Source organism: Papio anubis, chromosome 2, assembly GCF_008728515.1.
Source record: "Papio anubis isolate 15944 chromosome 2, Panubis1.0, whole genome shotgun sequence".
Lineage (NCBI taxonomy): Eukaryota > Metazoa > Chordata > Mammalia > Primates > Cercopithecidae > Papio > Papio anubis.
Genome location: NC_044977.1, coordinates 105,292,640 through 105,317,005, shown reverse-complemented (window position 1 = coordinate 105,317,005; position 24,366 = coordinate 105,292,640). Strand labels below are relative to the sequence as shown.

At 44.5% G+C, this 24,366-nt stretch overlaps 1 protein-coding gene across 2 annotated transcripts in view; it reads right to left on the bottom strand.

The window, feature by feature from the left end:
- Positions 1–157: 157 nt before the first annotated feature.
- The window catches only part of LIPH (lipase H), a 63,821-nt gene continuing 39,612 nt past the window's right edge, over positions 158–24,366 (bottom strand). Inside the window, exons 7-11 of one of the 2 annotated variants that reach the window (XM_003894717.5) lie at positions 20,434–20,601; positions 18,150–18,245; positions 14,089–14,200; positions 4,644–4,817; positions 158–1,667 (exon numbers count right to left, since the gene is read on the bottom strand). In XM_003894717.5, coding sequence (XP_003894766.1) covers positions 1,580–1,667; positions 4,644–4,817; positions 14,089–14,200; positions 18,150–18,245; positions 20,434–20,601 — 638 coding nt within the window. In that variant the 3' untranslated portion in view covers positions 158–1,579. The remainder of the gene's footprint in view (positions 1,668–4,643; positions 4,818–14,088; positions 14,201–18,149; positions 18,246–20,433; positions 20,602–24,366) is intronic. The other variant, XM_003894718.5, reaches the window with a different exon arrangement.

Sequence of the window (24,366 nt, the reverse complement as noted above, 5' to 3'; positions counted from 1 at the left end):
AGCCAGGTGTGGTGGCGCATGCCTGTAATCTCAGCTAGTCAGGAGGCTGAGGCAGGAGAATCAATTGAACCCAGGAGGTGGAGGTTGCAGTGAGCCGAGATCACACCATTGCACTCCAGCCTGGGCAACAAGAGTCAGACTCCGTCTCAAAAAAAAAAGAGAGAGTCAATTTCTTCATAACAAGGGCTGTTTTCACAGATAGCAGTTGAAGGAGCAATCACTTGGGTGAGGAGGAGGTGACTGGGCCTGTGGCACTTCACAGACCTTCCTACAGTGGCCACAGCCATGGGACAGATGGTGCCTCCCCTCACACTGGGCATCTGGCCCCAGGGATTGTCTTCCCTTCTTTCTGGCCTCAGCCCAACAGGACCTCTGGACGGGACTCCTGCTGTCATTCTAGATTCACATCTACCTCCATGGAAGCAAAGGATTCCTCAAACTGGAGGCTTCGGATTCTCCAAAAGCAAACCGCTTCATACTTTGAATTCACATGTTAGCAAAACAAGTGACAGCCTTGTTCCAAAAGGCTAACATTAGTTACCTCTCATAGGTGGCATCGTGAATAGTATTTTTTTTTATTTTGTATCTATGCATTTTCTAAATTTCCTTCAATAATCATAGATTACATTGATAATAAAGAAGTGTGAACATTTCTTAAGGGTTGCTTAAAATGAGGGTCACCTGTAAAGTGATCCTTCTCCACCTTGGGTGAAAAACAAGCTCTGCTTCTCCTTCTCTTGCCTCATGCTCCATCGCCGGTCCCCGTGTAGAGAGGCTACCCCACGGCTTCCTCGTCCTTCTTTCTTCATCCACTTACTGTCTAGTCCCAGCAGCCGCCCTCTTAGCTGTCAGTCCATCCCCACCTTCTCCAGCTCCTCCATGCTCCAGCAACACTTTAGAGAAGGCAGAGGGCCAGCACGTGGCTTTCGTGCCTTCCCAGAACAAACAGCCTGAGAGAGAAGCTGGTGTTGAGAGAGAGAGGCTCTCTCATTGCAAATTAGATAAGCCCTATGAAAATAAATAAAAGCATATTCACATTTATCAAACATCTCATAGATGTGGCACCTATGGGATTTCAAAAAACCCTTCATAGACTTGCCTCCCAAACCCACACAGCAGCCCCATGAGGTAGACATCAGTTTTGTTCCCTTCTACGAGTGGGAACTGGAGGAAGGTGGCACAGGGAATGCAGAGTTGAGTCCACGGTGAGGCCTCCAGTCCATCCTTCCCTTGAAGATGCTTGACCTGCAGCCGCGATGGGCAGAACCACCCATGTGACAGGCAGCAGAATTGACAGGTCGGAACAAACGAGGCCCCAGGACGCAGCAGACACAGCCCTGGGCTGCCACGAGCCTGGCTATTTCTGACTCGCCCTAGTTAGGAGCTCCCTTCCCAGGATCGTTTTATAATCACAAGGTTGTTTGATGTTGTACAATGTGACATCCATAGGACGCTACTGAAAAAAGCCTTGGTTTTTTCATACTTTTTGTGCCTTGCAGAAAAGGTGAGGTGAAGCTTTCAAACAGCCTGTGGTTGTAGCTTTCTTTCTGTTATTGATGCCCATGTGTCCTGGCAACAGTTACATCTGCAACTTTGGGCAAAGAATAGGTTGGAAGACTGTTTCAACGTTTTCCATCAGGACAAGATCATACCGACACAGCTGGGGCCTGGGAAAATAAGACAAAATATCCTTGTCCATGAATTTACAAAAATGCAATGGTCTAGTAAATAATATTATATCCTTAAGATACAAAATTACCCAGCAATTGTTTTTAATATAGAAAATGCTTACGGTGGTTGGGTGCGGTGGCTCACGCCTGTAATCCCAGCACTTTAATAGGCCAAGGCGGGTAGATACCTGAGGCCAGGAGTTCAAGACCAGCCTGGCCAACATGGCTAAACCCTGTCTCTACTAAAAATACAAAAATTAGCTGGGGGTGGTGGCTCATGCCTGTGGTTCCAGCTGCTCAGGCGGCTGAGGCAGTCCTTGAACCCAGAAAGTGGAGGTTACAGTGAGCTGAGATCATGCCATTGCACTCTCGCCTGGGTGAGAGAACGAGACTCTGTCTCAGGAAAAAAAAAAAGAAAATGCTTATAGTAAGTAAAACACCAAGGAGAAAGCAAGATATATGGCCAGGCACGGTGGTTCATGCTTATAATCCCAGCACATTAGGAGGCTGAGGCTGGCAGATCACCTGAGGCCAGGAGTTGGAGACCAGCCTGACCAACACGGTGAAACCCTGTCTCTACTAAAAATGCAAAAAATTAGCTGGGCATGGTGGTGTGTGCCTCCCAGCTACTTCGGAGGCTGAGGCAGGAGAATTGCTTGAACCGAGGAGGCGGAGGTTGCAATGAGCCAAGATTGTGCTACTATTATACTCCAGCCTGGGTGACAGAGCGAGACTCTGTCACCCCAGCCCCTCAAAAAAAGAAAGATGTAAAATTGTATTTACCATATAACTTTAGCTTTAAAAACAATAAAAGAAGGAAGATTATATAGAAATAACAATAAATATTAACAGTGGTTGCCCCTGAATAATGACAATATGGGTGATATTTTTCTGCTTCCTATCAATTTCTGTACTTTCTAGATTTTGTAAAGTAAACATATATTGTCTGATATTCAGGGGAAAAAAGTATTAAAAAGTTTTAGGATGGGCCGGGCGCGGTGGCTCAAGCCTGTAATCCCAGCACTTTGGGAGGCCGAGATGGGCGGATCACGAGGTCAGGAGATCGAGACCATCCTGGCTAACACGATGAAACCCCGTCTCTACTAAAAAATACAAAAAAAATAGCCGGGCGAGGTGGCAGGCGCCTGTAGTCCCAGCTACTCGGGAGGCTGAGGCAGGAGAATGGCATAAACCCAGGAAGTGGAGCTTGCAGTGAGCTGAGATCCAGCCACTGCACCCCAGCCTGGGTGACAGAGCGAGACTCCGTCTCAAAAAAAAAAAAACAAAAAAAAAAAAACAAAAAAAAAAGTTTTAGGATGTAATGACTATCCTCTTAGGAGAAACTTGTATTATTAAATGTTTTAGGGTACCCTAAACTTTCTTTTTTTGTTTTTTTGTTTTTTTGTTTTTGAGAGAGAGAGGGTCTCACTCTGTCGCCCAGGCTGGAGTACAGTGGTACGATCTCGGCTCACTGCAACCTCCGCCTCCCAGGTACAAGCAATTCTCCTGCCTCAGCCTCCCAAGTAGCTGGGATTACAGGCACACGCCACCACTGCCCAGCTAATTTTTTATATTTTTGGTAGAGATGGGGTTTCACCATGTTGGCCAGGCTGGTCTCGAACTCCTGACCTCAGGTGATCCACCCACTTTGGCCTCCCAAGGTGCTGGGATTACAGGCATGAGCCACCATGCTCAGTCCCTAAACTTTCAAGAAAAAGGAATTCATAAAGTACTAACTGCTCACATCATTTCCTGTCTCCCTCTCTGTCCACAGGTTAGATGCTAGGACTATATGGTAGAGGGGCATTTGTCACAAAACATACATGTCAACACAGCTCCGTACTTTAAAAAATAACAATAATTCTTTCTCTCCTTCTCCCCTTCTTTCTCTGTTTGTCTGTCTCTCTCTCCCCACACATACATTGTTGCTTATTTTTTCTGGAGCAATTGAGAATAGATTGTTTACTCCTTAATACTTCATTGTATATTTCCTAAGAACAAGGACATTTTCAGTGCCATTATCAAATTTAAGAAATTCAATATAATACTTTCATACTGTCAAGGGTGCGGTGGCTCATGCCTGTAATCCCAGCACTTTGGGAGACTGAGGCGGGCGGATACTTGAGGCCAGGAGTTCAAGACCAGCCTGGCCAACATGGCGAAACTAAAAATACAAAAATTTTTTTTCTACTAAAAATACAAAATCACAAATGCAAAACTTAGCTGGGCATGGTGGACACACCTGTGGTCAAGGGAATAATATGTTCCAATTTTCTGTACTTTTTTTATACTAGGCTCTGTTTTATCAGCTTGCCAAATTATACAAAGCTTTCTTTTCTACAACAAATTACCAGTTTACAAGTAGTGTGGTAGTTAGGGAAGAATTGTATAATTCTCAGCATATAACAACAGTATTTCCTTGGATTACTAGGCCATCTATCTTTAAGTACATGCAGTATAATTTTCTTGGATTACTGGGCTACCTGTTTTTATTTTTAAATTTTTTAAATTTAATTTTGTGTTTTTATTTTGAGATAGGATCTTGCTATGTTGCCCAGGCTGGACTCCAACTCCTGGGCTCAAGTGATCCCCTCGCCTCAGCCTCCTGAATAGTGGGATTACAGGCATGCACCACCAAATCCAGCTGGGATGGGCTATTTGCTTTCTAGCCTTTTTTTTTTTTTTTTTTTTTTTTTTTTTTTGTAGAGACGGGGTCTCCATATGTTGCCCAGGCTGGCTAGAACTCCTGAGCTGAGGCAATCCTCCCACCTTGGCCTCCCAAAGTGCTGAGATTATAGGCATGAGCCACTACACTTAGCCTGGGCTACTTGTTTATAATAAAAACTAGTTTTGGAAAACCCATCATGTCCCTCATTGTGAATAATAGAGTCTTATTAAAACATCAGACCAAGCAGATTGGACAGGATCCAGCAATATCCCTGGAAACTAGCATTTTGTCTACCCTCAGCTCACCTTTCCGGATGGGCAAGGGACCTTAATTTCATTCGGAGAATCCTGAGCTTGTACCTTGGGCCTATTATAGATCCTGTAGAGAACATCAAGGAAACTGCAGCCACTTTATCCAGATCTTGATTAAATCTTGCAAGTAGACTCACTTGGTGATATTTCTGAAATGTGGTGGGTTCACTGGAAGGAAGAAATAATATTGAAAAATGGATAAAGACTACTAATGAAAGAAAGCAGTTTTGAAGCCTACAAGTCACTGGTAAACTACTTCACCCCATAGCCTGCACTAGCTGATGTGTTTGTTTGTTTGTTTGTTTGTTTGTTTGTTTGTTTCTGAGACAGTGTTCACTCTATTGCCCAGGCTGGAGTATAGTAACCTCCCAAGAACTAGTCAACTTTGGTGGGCAAAGTCTGCTGACTCCAAAGGGCTGTGTAAGTGACCCAAAATGACATTAGAGCGATATGATGCTAATGACTGCCTCCTACACAGCAGGTGATGTCCTTGTCTCTTGACTCATCTCCCCGACCCCCTGAAACATTCTGCGAGGGGGGCATTATTCTCCTCATTTAATAGACAGAAACAGATGCTTACAGAGATCAAGCTCCCCAGGTCACAGGCCTTATATGCAGCAGTGAAGGGATTCCAGCCCAGTTCTGACTGAATTCAAAGTTATGATCTTTCCATTAAACTGCATCCCTAGATGCCTAAGTACATCTTTAGCCAAACTAAATGTTAATTGAATTGTGCCTAAGCATGCATTTTATTTAGTTCTCCCTCTCAAGATGAACCTTAAAAGAGGCAAATCCAGAGTCCGATACTTTTTTCCAAGTGTATAGAGATGTTTTCTATAGGTGGGAAACCAAATTGAAGTTAAGGTATATCACTGGAGAGGTTCAGTTCAGTCAGTGTCTTTCTGGGGAGGTGGAAGGACCATGGAGCCCCTGGCTTCAGGAACAGAAGGCTTGCTCTAGACATTAATCCTTTGTGTTTTTTTGTTTTGTTTTGTTTTGTTTTTTGAGATGGAGTCTTGCTCTGTTGCCCAGGCTGGAGTGCAGTGGTGCGATCTCAGTTCACTGCACCCTCTGCCTCATGGGTTTAAGTGATTTTCTTGCCTCACCCTCCTGAGTAGCTGGGATTACAGGCACCCGCCACCTCTCCTGGCTAATGTTTGTATTTTTAGCAGAGACAGGGTTTCTCCATATTGGACAGGCTGGTCTTGAACTCCCGACTTCAGGTGATCCGCCTGCCTCAGCCTCCCAAGGTGCTGGAATTACAAGCATGAGCCACTGAGCCTGGCCAACATTAATTCTTACTTTGGGAATGGGGTGATTGTGACGAGGTATCTGTCACCCCACTGGGATCATGTCTAAGTCCCAAGGAGTACAGAAGTGCCACAAATAAAACTAATCTGAAAGGCGCCCAGATTTTGTTTTCTTGATACCATCTCTACTGAAAGAAACTAGGGCTCCCTGGAGAAATGATTGATTCCACAGCTGGGGCAGGAAATGTGCAAAGTGATCCTGGAAACCCGTGTGCCAGAAAGTTAGGAAATGTTTCAAAGAGTGATGGAAGCCGGGCGTGGTGGCTCATGCCTACAATCCCCACACTTTGGGAGGCTGAGGCAGGCAGATCACGAGGTCAAGAGATCAAGACCATCCTGGCTAACATGGTGAAAACCCGTCTCTACTAAAAATATAAAAATTAACTGGGCATGGTGGCTCGCGCTTGTAGTCCCAGCTACTCAGGAGACTGAGGCAGGAGATTTGCTTAAACCTGGGAGGTGGAGTTTGCAGTGAGCTGAGATCACACCATTATACTCCAGCCTGGCGACAGAGCAAGACTCTGTCTCAAAATTTAAAAAAAAAAAAAAAGTGATGTAAATGTTCAAAAGACACAGAATCATCTCACACCCATTCAGATGGCTAATATCAAAATAATAGAACATAACAAATGTTGGTGAGGATGTGGAGAAACTGGAACCTGTGTGCACTGTCAGTGGGATTGGAAAATTGTGCAACCATTAAGGAAAACAGTATAGTGGTGTCTCAAAAAATTAAAAATAGAACTGCAATATGATCCAGAAATTCCACTTCTGGATATGTCCAAAAAAATTGAAAGCAGAGTCTCAAAGAGACATTTGCACACCCATGTTCATAGCAGCACTAGTCACAATAGGCAAGAGGAGGAGGCAACCCAAGTGTTCATTGATGGAAGAATAAACAAGTGTGGTATATGCATACAATGAAATATTATTCAGCCTTAAAAAAGAAGGAAATCAGCCAAGCGTGGTGGCTCACGGCTATAATCCCAACACTTTGGGAGGCCGAGGCAGGCAGATCATGAAGTTAGGAGTTTGAGACCAGCCTGGCCAGCATGGTGAAACCCCGTCTCTACTAAAAATACAAAAAAATTAGCTGGGCATGGTGGCATGCACCTGTAGTCCCAGCCACTCGGGAGGCTGAGGCAGGAGAATCGCTTGAACCTGAGAGGACGAGGTTGCAGTGAGCCGAGATTGCACCACTGCTCTCCAGCCTGGGCAACAGAGTGAGACTCCGTCTCAAAAAAATAAATCAATCAAATCAATCAATCAGTGAGTTTCCAAGAAAAAAAAATGAAGGAAATCCTGTCACATGCTGCAACATGGATGAACATAGAAGACATTATGCTAAGTGAAATAAGCCAGTCACAAAAAGACAAACGCTGTAGGATTCCACTTATATAAGATATCTAACATAGTCAAATTCATAGAAAGAGGAAGTAGAGGCCGGGGGCGGTGGCTCACGCCTGTAATCCCAGCACTTTGGGAGGCTGAGGCGGGCGGATCACAAGGTCAGGATATCGAGACCACGGTGAACCCCCGTCTCTACTAAAAATACAAAAAACTAGCCGGGCGAGGTGGCGGGCGCCTGTAGTCCCAGCTACTCGGGAGGCTGAGGCAGGAGAATGGCCTAAACCCGGGAGGCGGAGCTTGCAGTGAGCCGAGATCGCGCCACTGCACTCCAGCCTGGGCGACAGAGCAAGACTCCGTCTCAAAAAAAAAAAGGAAGTAGAATGGTGTTTACTTTGAGGTGGGGGAAGGGAAGTTGTTTAATGGGTGTAGAGTTTTGGTTTCACAAGATGAAAAAGTTCTGGAAATTGGCTGGGCGCGGTGGCTCAAGCCTGTAATCCCAGCACTTTGGGGGCCGAGACGGGCGGATCACGAGGTCAGGAGATCGAGACCATCCTGGCTAACACAGTAAAACCCCGTCTCTACTAAAAATACAAAAACTTAGCCGGGCGAGGTGGCAGGCGCCTGTAGTCCCAGCTACTCGGGAGGCTGAGGCAGGAGAATGGCGTAAGCCAGCTTGCAGGGAGGCCAGAGGCAGGAGAATGGCGTAAAGCCGGGGCTGGAGCTTTGCAGTGAGCTGAGATCCGGCCACTGCACTCCAGCCTGGGTGACAGAGACTCCCGTCTCAAAAAAAAAAAAAAAAAAAAGAAAAGAAAAAGTTCTGGAAATCTACTTCACAACAATGTGAATATACTTAACACTACTAAACTGTACGCCAAAAAAATGATTAAGATGGTAATTTTTATGTTATTTATTTTTACCACAATAAAAATAATTTTTTTTTTGAGGCGGAGTTTTTGCTCTTGTTGCCCAGGCTGGAGTCACAATATCTCAGCTCACTGCAGCCTCTACCTGGTTTTAACAATTCTGCCTCAACTCCAATGCTGGGATTACGAGCATGTGCCACCACACCCGGCTGGGTTTTTATTTTGAGATGGTGTGCTCTGTCGCGGCACGGAGTGCGGCATGACGATCTCGACTCCTGCAACCTCTGCCTCCTGGGTTCCAACCTTCTCTGCCTCGGCCTCAGTACCTCGGGACTTTACGAGCGCCTACACCTGGCTAATTTTTGTATTTTGGCGGGCGAGGTTTCACCATGTTAGCCAGGATGGTCTCGATCTCCTGACCTCGTGATCTGCCCCCCTTCGGCCTCCCAGAGTGTTGGGATTACAGGCGTGAGCCACTGTGCCCAGCCAATTTTTTGTAACTTTAGTAGAAACAGGGTTTCGCCATGTTAACCAGGCTGGTTTCCAACTCCTGACCTCAGATGATCCACCCACCTCGGCCTCACGAAGTGCTGGGATTACAGGTGTAAACCTCCACACCTGGCCAAAAAAGAATTTTCTTTAAAAGACAATAACAAGTGTTGGCAAGGATGTGGAGAAATTGGAACCCTCATACATTGCTGGTGGGAATGCGAAATAGTACAACTGCCAAAAATAGTTTGGCCGTTCCTAAAAATGTTCAACATAGAATTACCGTATGACCCAGTAATTCCATTCCTGGTATATACCCAAGAGAAATGAAAACATGGTCACATAAAAACTTTTATCCAAATGTTCATAGCAGCATTATTCATAATTGCCAAAAAGTGGAAACAATCCAAATGCCCATGAACTGATGAATGAAATGTGGCATATAAATACATTGGAACACTGGCCACAAAAAGGAACAAAATATTGCTACATGCTACAACGTGCATGAATCTTGAAAACATTAAACTGACTGGGTGAGGTGGCTCATACCTGTAATCCCAGCACTTTGGGAGGCTGAGGCAGGCAGATCACCTGAAGTCGGGAGTTCGAGACCAGCCTGACCAACATGGAGAAACCCCATCTCTACTAAAAATATAAAATTAAGCCCGGCGCGGTGGCTCACGCCTGTAATCCCAGCACTTTGGGAGGCCGAGGTGGGCGGATCACCTGAGGTCAGGAGTTCGAGACCATCCTGGCCAACATGGCAAAACTCTGTCTCTACTAAAAGTACAAAAATTATCTGGGCGTTATGTGGCCACCTGTAATCCTAGCTACTCAGGAGGTTGAGGCAGGAGAATTGCTTGAACCCAGGAGGTGGAGATTGCAGTGAGCAGAGATCGCGCCACTGCACTTCAGCCTGGGTGACAAGAGCGAGACTGCATCTCAAAAAAAAAAAAAAAAGAAAACATTAAACTAGCCAAACAAAGCCAGGCACAAAAGGCCACATATCGTATGATTATCTTTATAGGACATGTCCAGAATAGGCAAATTCAGAGAAAGTTTAGTGGTTGCCAGCAGGTAGGGAGTAGACATGTAGAATTACTACTAAAGGATATAGGGTTTCTTTTTGAGATGATGAAAATGGTTTGGAATTAAATGATGGTGATTGTTGTACATTTTGTGACTATATTAAAATTTACTAAATTGTATACTTTATTTTAAGATTTTTTTAATTTTTTTTTTTTTTTTTTTTTTGAGACAGGGTCTGTCTCTGTTGACCAGGCTGGAGTGCAATGGCACAATCTTGGCTCACTGCAACCTCTGCCTCCTCAAGCTATCCTCCCACCTCCCAGCCTTTTGAGTAGCTGGGACTACAGGCACAAGTCATTACACCCAGCTAATTTTTGTATTTTTTGTAGAGATGGGTTTTGCCATGTTGCTCAGGCTAGTCTCAAACTCCTGAGTTCAAGTGATTCCCCATGCCTTAGCCTCCCAAACTGCTGGGATACCAGCATGAGCCACTTCACCCAGCCAAATTGTATGTTTTAAAATGTGAATGTGGCCGGCAAAGTGGCTCACGCCTGTAATTCCAGCACTTTGGGAGGCTGAGGCAGGCGGATCACCTGAGGTCAGGAGTTACAGACCAGCCTGGCCAACATGGTGAAACTCTGTCTCTACTAAAAATACAAAAATTATCTGGGCATGGTGGCAGGTGCCTGTAATCCTAGCTACTTGGGAGGCTGAGGCAGGAGAATCACTTGAACCTGCAAGGTGGAGATTGCAGTGAGCAGAGATCCCGCCACTGTTCTCCAGTCTGGGCAACAAAGCGAGACTCTGTCTCAAAAATAAAATAAAATAAAATAAAATAATAAAAAAAGAGGGTGAATTTTATGTGAATTACTTCTCAATTTTTAATTTTATTTTTTGAGACAAGATCTCACTCTGTCACTCAGGCTGGAGTGCAGTGGTGTAATCATAGCTCACTGTAGTTTCAAACTCCTGGATTCAAGTGATCCCCTCGGCTGAGCCTCTTGAGTAGCTGGGACTACAGGCACATACCACCAAGCCCACTGTTTGTTTGTTTGTTCGTTTGTTTTCTGTACAGACAGAGTCTTGCTATGTTGTCCAGGCTGGTTTCAAACTCCTGGGCTCAAGCTATCCCCCTGCCTCAGCCTCCCAAAGTGCTGGGATTACAGGAATAAGTCACTGGGCTTGGCCTTTCAAAATGATTTTTTTAAAAAGCAAATACAAATACATGAATCCGGGGAGAGTCTCCAGACCAATAATAACCTTGACTGTGACTTCATCTATTCCCATAGTCTGGTAAGACTGGATCAACTCAGGGTACATGCTCTAATATCATTTTCTTTTTCTTAAATTGTAAAAATAATTTAAAAAATGATAAAGTTCATCTTGAAAAAAAGAGAAGAGTACCCATAATCTCACCATGTAATATAACGATTATTTTCTTTTTGTACATATTCTCTGATTGATAGTGATGTTTTCACAAACAGGACTAAAATAAGAATGTGCATTAAAGATGTTAAGGTATTTATCTTAATCAAGATACAAAACTCCAAATTTAGGAATTCCTACTTAGGAGACATTCACTGTATAAAATTTAAAATTGGGCTGGGTGTGGGGGCTCATGCCTGTAATCCCTGCACTTTGGGAGGCCGAGGCGGGAGGATCGCTTGAGCTCAGGAGTTCAAGCCTAGCCTGGGCAATAGTGATACCTCATCTCTACAAAAAAATTAAAAAGTAGCTAGGCATGGTGGTGCACTTAGTTCCAGCTACTCTGAAGGCTGAGCCCAGAGAATCGCTTGAGCCCAGGCGGTTGAGCTACGGTAAGCCATGATCTCGCCACCGCACTCTGGCCTGTGTGACAGAGTGAAACCCTGTTTCAAGAAAAAAAAAAATTTTAAGACATATGTAAAGCAAATATGTAACAAATTATTGACAGAATTCTTAAGTTTTGCTAAGTGGGAAAATTTCATTATATAATTGCACAATCTTCCCTGCTAGTTCTTAGAATCTCCAGAATAGAAAATTCTAAATTCTAGGTAAGATCTCTGCTCTTGCTTCCTCACTGAAGATTCCTCAAGATGCGCCCCATAGCGGTGATCTCCCTGAAAATGCTGCCCCACCGTGGATGTGGGGACATTAGCTATGAAACAGATCAGCAGGGAACCCTAAAAAAATAAATAAATAAATAACCAGCCCAGCAGGGTGGCTCATGCCTGTAATCCCAGCACTTTGGGAGGCCAAGGCGGGTGGATCACAAGGTCAGGAGATCGAGACCATCCTGGCTAACACAATGAAACCCCGTCTCTACTGAAAATACAAAAAATTAGCCGGGTGTGGTGGCGGGTGCCTGTAGTCCCAGCTGCTAGGGAGGCTGAGGCAGGAGAATGGCGTGAACCCAGGAGGTGGAGCTTGCAGTGAGCTGAGATCGCGCCACTGCACTCCAGCCTTGGGGACAGTTAGACTCTGTCTCAAAAAAACAAAAAACAAACAAACAAAAAAAACACCGCTGCACTCCCAAACTTCAAGTATGGTGGGGGTACGGGGAGCAATACAGCTTAATGGGAGGAATCTAATGTAGTGATTAAAACTATAGGTGCTGGGGTTGGATAGACCTGCTTCTGATTTCACTTGATTCACATTGATCAGCTGTGTGATACTGGCCAAATTACTTGGTCTCTCTGAGCCTCAGTTTCTTCATAGATGAAATGGGAATGGTAATGGTACCTCATAGGGTTTTGGTATAATTGCATTCGCCAATTTGTATAACATGCTTAGTTCAATAAACAAAGGTTGTTATTATTATGATCCAAAAATGCATTTTAAAAAGCCACCTACAAACCACCCACCCCACATCCACTTTCTCTATTTATCTACACAATGAACCCGTAGGGTGACTGCCACTTTCAGATGACATTCTACCCAGTCTTCTATGGATGTGACCAAGAGACAGCCCAAGTGCTTGGTAAACAGTAGGTCCCAGAAAACATTTCCTGAATAAAATGAGCTTCAAGTTCCTTTGCTTAAAGCCTCCTCCCCCCTTTTCCTGAAAATAAAGATTTTCTAAAGTATTAATTAATTTTAAACATATATATGTATATATCCATCAGAAAGTTAAAAAGAAAAGAGAAGTTGAAAAAAAAAAAAAAACCACTGAAATTCCCACCACCCAAAGGGCAATGTAACATTTTGGCATGTTTCTTTTTCATTGATTTTTACATTGTTAAGCTAATTTTATGCTTTATATAATTTGATATTCTACATTTTTCACTTAGCACATTATAAGCATTTCCTTGTCCGTGTTTTATAAATGACTTCAATGTATAGTGGGAATATTTACATTTACCATTTTCCCATTGTTAGATTTTTAGAATGTTTCCAATTTTTATTGCAAATTACATTTTCTTTTCTTTCCTTTTTCTTTTTCTTTTTCTTTTTAGATGGAGTCTTGCTCTGTTGCCCAGGCTGGAGTGCAGTGGCGTGATCTTGGCTCACGGCAACCTCTGCACCCCTGGGTTCAAGCCATTCTCATGGCTCAGCCTCCCAAGTAATTGGGACTACAGGCGCCCGCCACCACACATGCTAATTGTTGTATTTTTAGTAGAGATGGGGTTTTACCATGTTGGCCAGGCTAGTCTTGAACTCCCGACCTCAAGTAATCTGCCTGCCTTGGCCTCCTAAAGTGCTGGGATTACAGACCTGAGCCACCATGCCCAGCAGCAAATAACATTTCCTGAGTTTCAGAAACATATATATACAAACACACATATATATGTTATATATGTATTATATATGTTTACATATGTATTATGAGCTCATGAAAGAATAGAAATGTGTGTGGGTAGAGATGTTTTTTGCCTTTGGGGCTGGGATTGTTGGTGAGATTCGGCAAGGACTTGTACTTTTATATTGCAAATTCCTTTTTTTAATTATTTTTTATTGATAATGAGAAATCATAATTATATAGATTTAGTGGATAAAAGGTGATGTTTTGATCTGTGTATACAATGTGGGATAATTAAATCAGCATATTCCTTTATTGTTTAAATCCTTCATAGCAAACAAGGATAACTTTAGTATTACATGTTTAATCAAAGGAAGTAAGGAGGAGAGGAACGAAGGGAGAAAGGGAGGTAAAGAGGGAGGACAGGAAGGAAAAAGGGAGGAAGGAAAGAAAGGAAGAAGAGAAGGAGGGAAGGAAAGAAAACCCTTGCACCAATCCCATTTGTAAAGAGCCTGGGAGATCAAGAGCCAGGGAAGCAACTAAGCAATAGGTCCCCTTATATCTTTTATAGAACAAGGAAAAGCATAGATCTATAAATAACAAAGTAGGTGGATTTGTGATTTAATTTCTCTGAGCAAAAAGGGAAACAGTGCACTGCAAACAATTGTACCTCAACTTACTGATTGATTTTGGATTCTGTTGTGTTTCCAGCTTTGTCTCTCAATTTGATGGTAATGTCCCCTCTTCTGATATTCTTGTTCCATGTTATAATGTCCACAAAATAATGATACACTGCAAAAAAAGAGAGAGAATACAGTAAGCGAGAGATACTACCCTGAAGGGTTGGTTCCTAAAAACTGAACCTCCTTAATCACTGAGTCTCTTCTCTTTCTCTCTAGTTTCTCTGCAAAAATACAGGGCAGAAGTTTCTAATATTCCCTTCTCTTCTCTTTGGTAAAGATGGAATGAGTGCTAGCAGAGTTCACTGGTTTCCAGTAACCATGGTCAGGCATCATCGTTGAACCAATGTTTCCAGGTATGGTGAAGTCTCAGGGCCTGTGACTGAGTGTGGTTCACATCAATTCCTGCCCATTTTAGACTCAACCAACTAAGGGGCCATTTGGAGACCCTTCATGGCTGAGACAGCTTTCCACAATTTGGGCCATGTCTGCCAGCCTATCCAGCCTTCCTCATCCTTTTCCCAATCATGCCCAACCACTTGCACTCCCAGGACTGTGAAGGCTCCTGGGCCTTCACCCACCTGGGCACTCTTACTTTGCCAGCTCTGTGAGCCCACCTTTCAAGTTTCAGTTTAATGTCATTCTTCCAGGAGGCTTTCCCTGACCCCAGACTAAGTCAGGTCTCCTTTCTTGAAGTTCCTGCCATACTCTGGACTGCCCCCATTATTACTCAGCACACTTGCCTGTATTTACAAAATGCAAGAAAGGATGACAATAAAAATAAAGTGGCATTCCCTAACCAGCAGACTCGGAGAAAAAAAAAAGTGGTAAATATGTGGGTACATCTATACAAATATTACCTGAATAATGTCTTATGGGTTTTTTTTTTTTTAAAGATAAAATTAAAACACACTACAACAGGAACTAATCAGGGAGATGACAGTCCCACGAAGGAATAAGGTCAGTCCTGGATTTGCCATTTTATGGCCCAAGTTGCTCAGGGGCTTGCCCCATACAGACCAGGTAGGTGCCAAATCCTGGACTGCCACACATGGCTCCAAAGAAAGAGGGAAACCCAGTGATCCGCAGGCTTTTCTTTTAATTTTTTTTAAAGAGTCTCTCTATGTTGCTGGAGTGCAGTGGTGTAATCTCGGTTCACTGCAACCTCTGCCTCCTGGGTTCAAGCAATTCTCTGGCCTCAGCCTTCTGAGTAGCTGGGATTACAAGCGAGCACCACCATGCCCGGCTAATTTTTGTATTTTGTTTTTGGATTTTTTTTTTTCTGTGTTTTTAATAGAGATGGGTTTTCACCATGTTGGCAAGGCTGGTCTCGAACTCCTGGCCTCAAGTGATCCGCCTGCCTTGGCCTTCCAAAGTGCTGGGATTACAGGCGCGAGCCACCATGCTCAGCCTGCAGGCTCTTTTAAAAGAGTTGCTCACACCTGGCATGGAGGCTCACACCTGTAATCCGAGCACTAAGGCAGGAGGATTGCTTGAGCCCAAGAGTTCAAGACAAGCCTACGCAACATAGTAAGACTCTGTCTCTAAAAGAAACAAACAAACAAAAAGTTAGCTGAGCATGGTGGCACATGCCTGAAGTCCCAGCTACTTGGGAGGCTGAGGCAGGAGGATTGCTTGAGTCCAGGAGGTTGAGGCTGCAGTGCCCCATTATTGTGCCACCGCACTCCAGCCTGGGTGACAGAACAAGACCCTGTCTCAAAAAAATAAAAAATTAAAATCGGCTAGGTGCGGTGGCTGATGCCTGTAATCCCAGCACTTTGAGAGACCAAGGAGGGCAGATTACCTGAGGTCAGGAGTTTGAGAACCAGCCTGGCCAACATGGCAAAACCCCATCTCTACTAAAAATACAAAAATTAGCCAGGCATGGTGGTGTGCACCTGTAGTCTTGGGTACTCGGGATGCTGAGGCAGGAGGATCGCATGAACCCAGGAGGCAGAGGTTGCAGTGAGTTGAGATTGCGCCACTGCTCTTCAGCTTGGGCAACAGAGTGAGACCCTGTCTCAAAAAATAAATAAAAAAAATAGTTGTTCCCAAGGAAAGTGAAAATGGGTACAACACTGTAGGAAAAACATATCTGCCCAGGGAAATTCTAGTTGCTTCCCAAGGCGTCTAATCATCGGCTGCCCCCTTTAATTCCCATATGGAATACTCAACCTCTCGAGGCCTTTAGGTCATCGTGTTTGCTTTAGAGCTGGAACTGACCTGTAGATATGGCTGACACCTGATTTTTCTTTTTTTTCTTTTTTTTTTTTTTTTTTTGAGACGGAGTCTCGCTCTGTCGCCCAGGCTGGATTGCAGTGGCCCAATCTCGGCTCACTGCAAGCTCCGCCTCCCGGGTTCACGCCATTCTCCTGCCTCAGCCTCCGGAGTAGCTGGGACTACAGGCACCCGCCACCACGCCCGGCTAGTTTTTTGTATCTTTTAGTAGAGACGGGGTTTCATCGTGTTAGCCAGGATGGTCTCGATCGCCTGACCTCGTGATCCGCCCGTCTCGGCCTCCCAAAGTGCTGGGATTACAGGCTTGAGCCACCGCGCCCGGCCGACACCTGATTTTTCCTAGTCTCAATTTTATGTCTCTTGGGGAATCAAGCAATTTTCTGGAAGATCTTAGTGATTAGAATGGTCATCCAGTGAAACTAACAACTCTGATTTGTTGAGATTTTATTAAATTAATATTTTTAAATTGCATCAGATTAAACCTAATATCCCAGAAGACAGGCATTATTACCCCCATTTGACCAGTCAGGACACTGAGACTCAGAGAAGTCAAATGACTTGACCAAGTGTTGCAGGAAGTCAGGGACCCCAAACAGAGGGACCGGCTGAAGCCATGGCAGAAGAACATAAATTGTGAAGATTTCATGGACATTTATTAGTTCCCCAAATTAATACTTTTATAATTTCTTATGCCTGTCTTTACTGCAATCTCTGAACATAAATTGTGAAGATTTCATGGACACTTATCACTTCCCCAATCAATATCCTTGTGATTTCCTACACCTGTCTTTACTTTAATCTCTTAATTCTGTCATCTTCTTCATAAGCTGGGGAGGATGAATGTCGCCTCAGGACCCTCTGATGATTGTGTCAACTGCACAAATTGTTTGTAGAACATGTGTATTTGAACAATATGAAACCTGGGCATCTTGAAAAAAGAACAGGATAACAGCAATGTTCAGGGAACACCAGAGATAAGACTTCTGGCTGCCAGTGAGCCAGACGGAATAGAGCCATATTTCTCCTCTTTCAAAAGCAAATAGGAGAAATACCGCTGAATTCTTTTTCTCAGCAAGGAACATCCCTGAGAAAGAGAATGTGCCCTGAGGGTAGGCCTATAAATGGCCCCCTTAGAAGCGTGCAGCCTTTTATGGTCGAAGCCGAAGGGATGAAATAAGCCCCGGCCTCCTGTAGCGCTCCCAGGCTTATTAGGACGAGGAAATTCCCACCTAATAAATTTTGGTCAGACAGGTTGTCTGCTCTCAAACCCTGTCTTCTAAATAAGATGTTATCAATGACAATGTGTGCCTGAAACTTCATTAGCAATTCTAATTTCACCCCATCCGGTGGTCCTGTGATCTCGCCCTGCCTCCACTTGCTTTGTGATATTTTATTAGCTGGTGAAGTATGTGATCTCTGTGACCCACACCCTATTCGTGCACTCCCTCCCCTTTTGAAAATTGCTAATAAAAACTTGCTGGTTTTACAACTCAGGGAACATCACGGATCCTGCCGACATGTGATGTCTCCTCAGGACACCCAGCTTTAAATTTCTCTCTCTTGTGCTCTTTCCCGTTATTTCTCAAACCAGCCGAGACACTTAGGAAATAGAAAAGAACCCATGTAACCATCAGGAGCAGGTTCTCCTGATAACAAAGGTCCCACAGCTATTATGTGGTAGACTCAGGAGTCAACCTCGGCCCTTCCAGCTCCAAAGTTGATGCTTCATCATGGCCCGTATTTGCCAAGAAGTAGCCAGGAAGCTGAGACTCAGCCATCCTCAAAATAAGAGGCAAAAGTCAACAACCACATTCACCACTCACTGCAGAATGGGTTCTCCTCAGCTGTGTCAAAGAATGCCTTCGTCATTGGAGGATCTTTCTCCCTTAAATAGTCTTTCCAATTATCAGCACGATAGCCTATAAAACAAGTTTAAAAATTGTAAGATTAGCATGTATTATATAAACGTAAAAGCAACTAAGGTAGCAAGAACATTGAGTTTGACTGTATCCACCACTTCTGAGAGAAACTCCCTCCACCTCCATTCCCCATGGTGAGGGCCTGCAGGGTGACCCATCTTGCTGGCCAACCCTGTTCCTAAGAGCTGAAGGGCAACAGGACCCTCCAATGGTTTTCCCCCTTTACTGGTTATCAGTAGCAAGGTGGGGGGGTGCGGGGTGTGGCACACACTGGTGTGGACTAAAAATAACACTGATGTTTTTCAGTAATATATTCATTTTCTAGATTAAAACAGATTCAAGTTCATACGTAAAATAGCATCTCTCTTGCAAAGCAATGTGCTTTCTTTTTTTTTTTTTTTTTTTCTTTTTTTGAGACGGAGTCTCACTCTGTCGCCCAGACTGGAGTGCAGTGGCCGGATCTCAGCTCACTGCAAGCTCCACCTCCCAGGTTTACGCCATTCTCCTGCCTCAGCCTCCCGAGTAGCTGGGACTACAGGCGCCCACCACCTCACCTGGCTAGTTTTTTGTATTGTTTTTAGTAGAGACAGGGTTTCACCATGTTAGCCAGGATGGTCTCGATCTCCTGACCTCGTGATCCGCCCATCTCGGCCTCCCAAAGTGCTGGGATTACAGGCTTGAGCCACCGTGCCCGGCCCTAAGCAGTGTGCTTTCTTGAAGAACGACAATGGGGCCCCTATATTGCGTAGACCTGGGCTTGCCACATGACTGTGTCACTAAGCAGGTGAGTGTCCTCCTTTGTGTGCTGTCCAGAGGGGCCTCTTTCTCTCCTCTGTCCCTAGCCCTAGAGAATGGCCTTCACATTCTGCCTTAATTGATCCAGGGTGGGACCCAGGCATCAGTATTGTGTTAAAACTCCTTAGGTGATTCGAAAGCACAATCAAGGTTGAGAATCCCGGCCGGGCGCGGTGGCTCAAGCCTGTAATCCCAGCACTTTGGGAGGCCAGAGGCGGGCGGATCACGAGGTCAGGAGATCGAGACCATCCTGGCTAATATGGTGAAACCCTGTCTCTACTAAAAATACAAAAAACTAGCCGGGCGTGGTGGCGGGCGCCTGTAGTCCCAGCTACTGGGAGGCTGAGGCAGGAGAATGGCGTGAACCTGGGAGGCGGAGCTTGGAGTGAGCCGAGATCGCGCCACTGCACTCCAGCCTGGGTGACACAGCGCGAGACTCCGTCTCAAAAAAAAAAAAAAAAAAAAAAAAAAAAAAAGGTTGAGAATCCCTTGTCTATACCATGCCCTGCTGTTAACTTGGATTTTTCCTTTTGGAAAAAAATAGAAAATCCTCATGGCCATCCAGTTTCAAAGTCCTAACCACCTAGAATATCTGTACTAATCCCTAGTGAATGAATATCCAAGCAGCCTCCACAATATCTATTACCTCACTCCACCTGCTGTAGGTGCACACAAGAGCTGGAATGTGGAGTGAGGATATTTACACAGACATGAATCTGTGAAAAAGTTCACTTGGCAGGAGGGTCTCTGGGCTTATTGTGGACCCTCTCCCAGCAGAGAGGTTGTATGCACAGAGAGGGTATTGCTGTCCCCACAGGAGCAGGCTGTGTAGAGTGACTGTACCCTGGGTAAGCTTGGAAACTCTTCTGGAACCTTCTTTTCCACGCTAGAATAGAGGGTCCAGGGAGATTGTACTGCCTTCTGGATGGAATACTCTACAGTTGCTTTTCTTTTCTTTTTTCTTTTCTTTTTCCCTTTGTTTTTTGTTTTTTGAGATGGAGTTTCACTCCTGTTGCCCAGGCTGGAGTGCAATGGTGCGGTCTCGGCTCACTGAATCCTCCACCTCCCAAGTTCAAGCGATTCTCCTGCCTCAGCCTCCCAAGTAGCGGGGATTACAGGCACGCATCACCACACCCAGCTACTTCTTGTATTTTTGTAGAGACAGGGTTTCACCATTTTGCCCAGGCTGGTCTCGAACTCTTGACCTCAAGTGATCCTCCCGCCTCGGCCTCCCAAAGTGCTGGGATTACAGGCGTGAGCCCACTGTGCCCAGCAGAAAAACAAGTTTTTAATACAATTGTGGGGCCAGTTTTTACATGATAAAGTGGTTCTGGGATTCATACCAAAAATTAGTTCTTTGTGAATCAGAGAGGAAACTGCTTGTTGGACTTACCCAGAAGGGGACAAGACTCATTCTGTGATGCACCACAGCTGACACACTTGCCATTCCTATAATCCCGGTAGGAGTCACAGGGGTATGCAGTGATGGCACAGCTGTCTCTCAGGGAAGACAGGTACAGGTATACAGACCTCTGGTGGTCACATTTAAAATACTGAAATCCTTGGTTGTAAAAGAAGTGATGAAAGAGTAGAGCAGTTGAAGCATTTAATAATACTATATCACATATTTTACACACACACTTATTTCTCATCTGGCCCTGTGCCGTCTGTTTCAGTGTATTTTATTTCATTTAATCTTTATAAAATCCCATAGATAAGAATTCATGCTGGCAAGTGGGAGGAGAAAAGATGAAATCAAATTAAGGTTGTGGCAAGAATTAGGGCAAATATGCTTTGGTGAAAGACCTTGGGCCAGGCGCAGTGGCTCATGCCTGTAATCCCAGCACTTTAGCAGGCCAAAGCAGGTGGATCACCTGAGGTCAGGAGTTTGAGACCAGCCTGGCCAACATGGAGAAACCCCGTCTCTACTAAAAATACAAAAATTAGATGGGTGTGGTGGCGGGCACCTGTAGTCCCAACTACTCAGGAGGCTGAGGCAGGGAGAATCGCTTGAACCCGGGAGGCAGAGGTTGCAGCGAGCTGAGATTGTGCCACTGCACTCCAGCCTGGGCAACAGAGTGAGACTCCATCTCAGAAAAAAAAGAAAGAAAGAAAAAAAGAAAGACCTTGATCGCTCATGTAGCAATTGAGGTATCTTTCACTGCCATCCAATGCTTGATCCACAGATTGCCTGCATCATAATCACGCTTGTTAAAATAGAGTTCAGGTCCAGCCTTAAATACTTCTAATTCAGAGGAGGTGCAGGCATCAGCATTTTAACAAACACTGTCCCCTGTTTTCCACGTGGTCCTGAAGCATGTAAGTTTGAAAGCCGCTGGTCTAACATTGCAGGGCTACTTCAGACTACAAAGATGCTGTGTCTGCTCATCAAGCTGACATCCACCCATGGTGAGGGTGTTTGGGTCCAAGACCAACCTCCCCTAGGTCATGGGGAATCAGAAGGAATTACCAAAATTGTTATCATAAAAGTAAATTGCTGGCCGGGCGCAGTGGCTCATGCCTATAATCCCAGCACTTTGGGAGGCTGAGATGGGCAGATCATGAGGTCAGGAGTTCAAGACCAGCCTGACCAACATGGTGAAAGCCTGTCTCTACAAAAAATACAAAAATTAGCCAGGCATGGTGGCACATGCCTGTAATCCCAGCTACTTGGGAGGGTGAGGCAGGAGAATCTCTTGAACCTGGAAGGTGGAGGTTCCAGTGAGCCAAGATCGAGCCACTGCACTCCAGCCTAGGCGACAGAGGAAGACTCTGCCTCAAAAAAAAAAAAAAAAAAAAAAAGAAATTGCAAATCATTAACTAGTTCCTCTTCATTCTGCCTTTTCATATGATATATTTACTTAGAGAAAGGTCGAAAAATGCAAACAACTAGCTTCAGTTATGGAGTTCTCTCACTCCCCTGCCACATTTATTATCAGAATTTTCAAACAGGCACAAAAATCGAGAGAAGGATACAAAGAACCCTCATGCCCATATCATCCCCGCTCCAGTAATTCAGTGATTATCAAAATTCTCCCATTCTTATTCCACTTACTCTCCAGCGTTGCAGCATTTAAAAACCAATCTTTCACTGTTACATACCACTACTAGATCTAATCAAGTACTAGCTTCTAGCTTTTTTTTGAGATGGAGTCTGGCTTTGTTGCCCAGGCTGGAGTGCAGTGGCATGATCCTGGCTTACTGTAACCTCCGCCTCCCGGGTTCAAATAACTCTCCTGCCTCAGCCTCCTGACTAGCTGAGATTATAGGCTCGTACCACAACTTCTGGCTAATTTTGCATTTTTAGTAGATACGGGGTTTCACCATGTTACCCAGGCTGGTCTCTCAGCCTCCCAAAGTGCTGGGATTTCAGGCATGAGCCACCATACCCGGCTGAGTACTAGCTTCTATCTTGAATAGAATAACTTTGACTCTGCTTTTCTCAGTGTACAGACTTTGCCTATTTAGTTCACCAGGATAGTTGAACTATTATACTGTTCTGAACTGTTATACTATACTGAACTGTTCTCCTATAGTTCCAGATCCTAACACAGTGCCAGACACATGGCAAATTAATAGGTATTTGTTGGATGAATGAATGAATGCAACCTCTAGCGGGTTCTGCTGTTTGCTGAAACCCCTCTGCTTTATTTCTGCTCGAGGGTTTATTTATTTATTTATTTATTTATTTATTTATTTATTTTTATTTTATTTTTTTTTTAGATGGAGTCTCGCTCTGTCGCCCAGGCTGAAGTGCACTGGCGAGATCTCGGCTCACTGCAAGCTCCGCCTCCTGGGTTCACTCCATTCTCCTGCCTCAGTCTCCTGAGTAGCTGGGACTACAGGCACCCACCACCACGCCCAGCTAATTTTTTGTATTTTTAGTAGAGATGGGGTTTCACCGTGTTAGCCAGGATGGTCTCGATCTCCTGACCTTATCATCCACCTGTCTCAGCCTCCCAAACTGCTAGGATTACAGGCGTGAGCCACCGCGCCCGGCTACTCGAGGGTTTAACTAGAAGTCTGGTTCTTACGAGCTTCCTCAGTCTGGTACTGTTCAGTGCCAATAATCCCAACAACTGCCGAAAACTTAAGAGCAAGAGTCATTCGGATCCTGCCACATTTTTTATTCATGTCAAAAGCAACGGGGCCTGGCACTGCACAGAAACCAGGCAGGCAATCAAGAGAGACATGGGGGACACCTGCCAGATGTTGAAGGTCATTGGAAAATACAACTGCTCAGTAGTTCTAAAATGCCATTTCTGGACTAGTGCTGGTTTATGACAATGTGTTCACGAGTCTGTAGCAGAGTGTGGGAACCACACAGATGAGACTGAATATTTCATTAAGCTAACTGCAATTAATGTAAAGTTCTGCATGTTCTGGTTTTATGTCCTTTCTTTTGCGGGTGTATGCGTTAAAATGCCCTTTATTATGAAATAATGGTGATGATAGATGTATTTTTGTGGTTTAGGATCTTTTCCTAACTCAGCAAATTAAGCGTGTTTTCAAATATTTTAAAACCAGAAATGTATACATTGTACTTATAACCGCTGAAATAAAACAGTCAGAAACACTATCGGCAGCCAGGCATGGTTGTCTGTGCTGGGCCCCTGTTGACTTCAGTAAGGATGGCACCAGGTTCAAAAGGCTAAAGAAGAGACCTAGAGCCAGTGAAAAATACCTACAGTTTATTGGAGGAACTTACATACAGGGACAGTCCAGTGGCAACAGGTCAGACAGGAGAACTGTAACCACTTGTAAGAAGCATGCACCTTATATAGCATCTTCACTTAGCACCCTCATCCCACCCAGCAACCTCCACATGGCAACCCTCATTACTGAAGTGTTGCTGTCAGCTGTGTCTGCCGTAAGGGTCGTTCTCGGGGTATGCTGACGTTATTGATGTCAGGTGTAGCTCACACTTGTAATCCCAGGACTTTGGGAGGCCAAGGCAGGAGGATCACAAGGAAGGAAGAGAAAGGAAGGAAGGGGAAGGGGAAGGGAAGGGAAGGGAGAAGGGAAGGGAAAGGAAGGAAGGAAAGAAGGAAGGAAGAGAGAGCAAGGAAGAAAGGAAGGAAGGAAGGGAATGAAGAAAGAAGGAAGCAAGGAGAGAGAAAAAAAAGAAGGGAGGGAGGGAGAAAGAGAGAGGGAAAGAAAGAAAAAGAGAGAGAGAGAAAGAAAACAATGACGACGAAGAAGAAGGTCGTCATATTCTGTCAGTCACCTCACTTTTATGTTGCCCTCTAACTCCCCATTTATGTTTTTGAGATTTTTCTCATTGTAAAAGTAATATATAATTATTTGAAAAACACAAAATGATAGG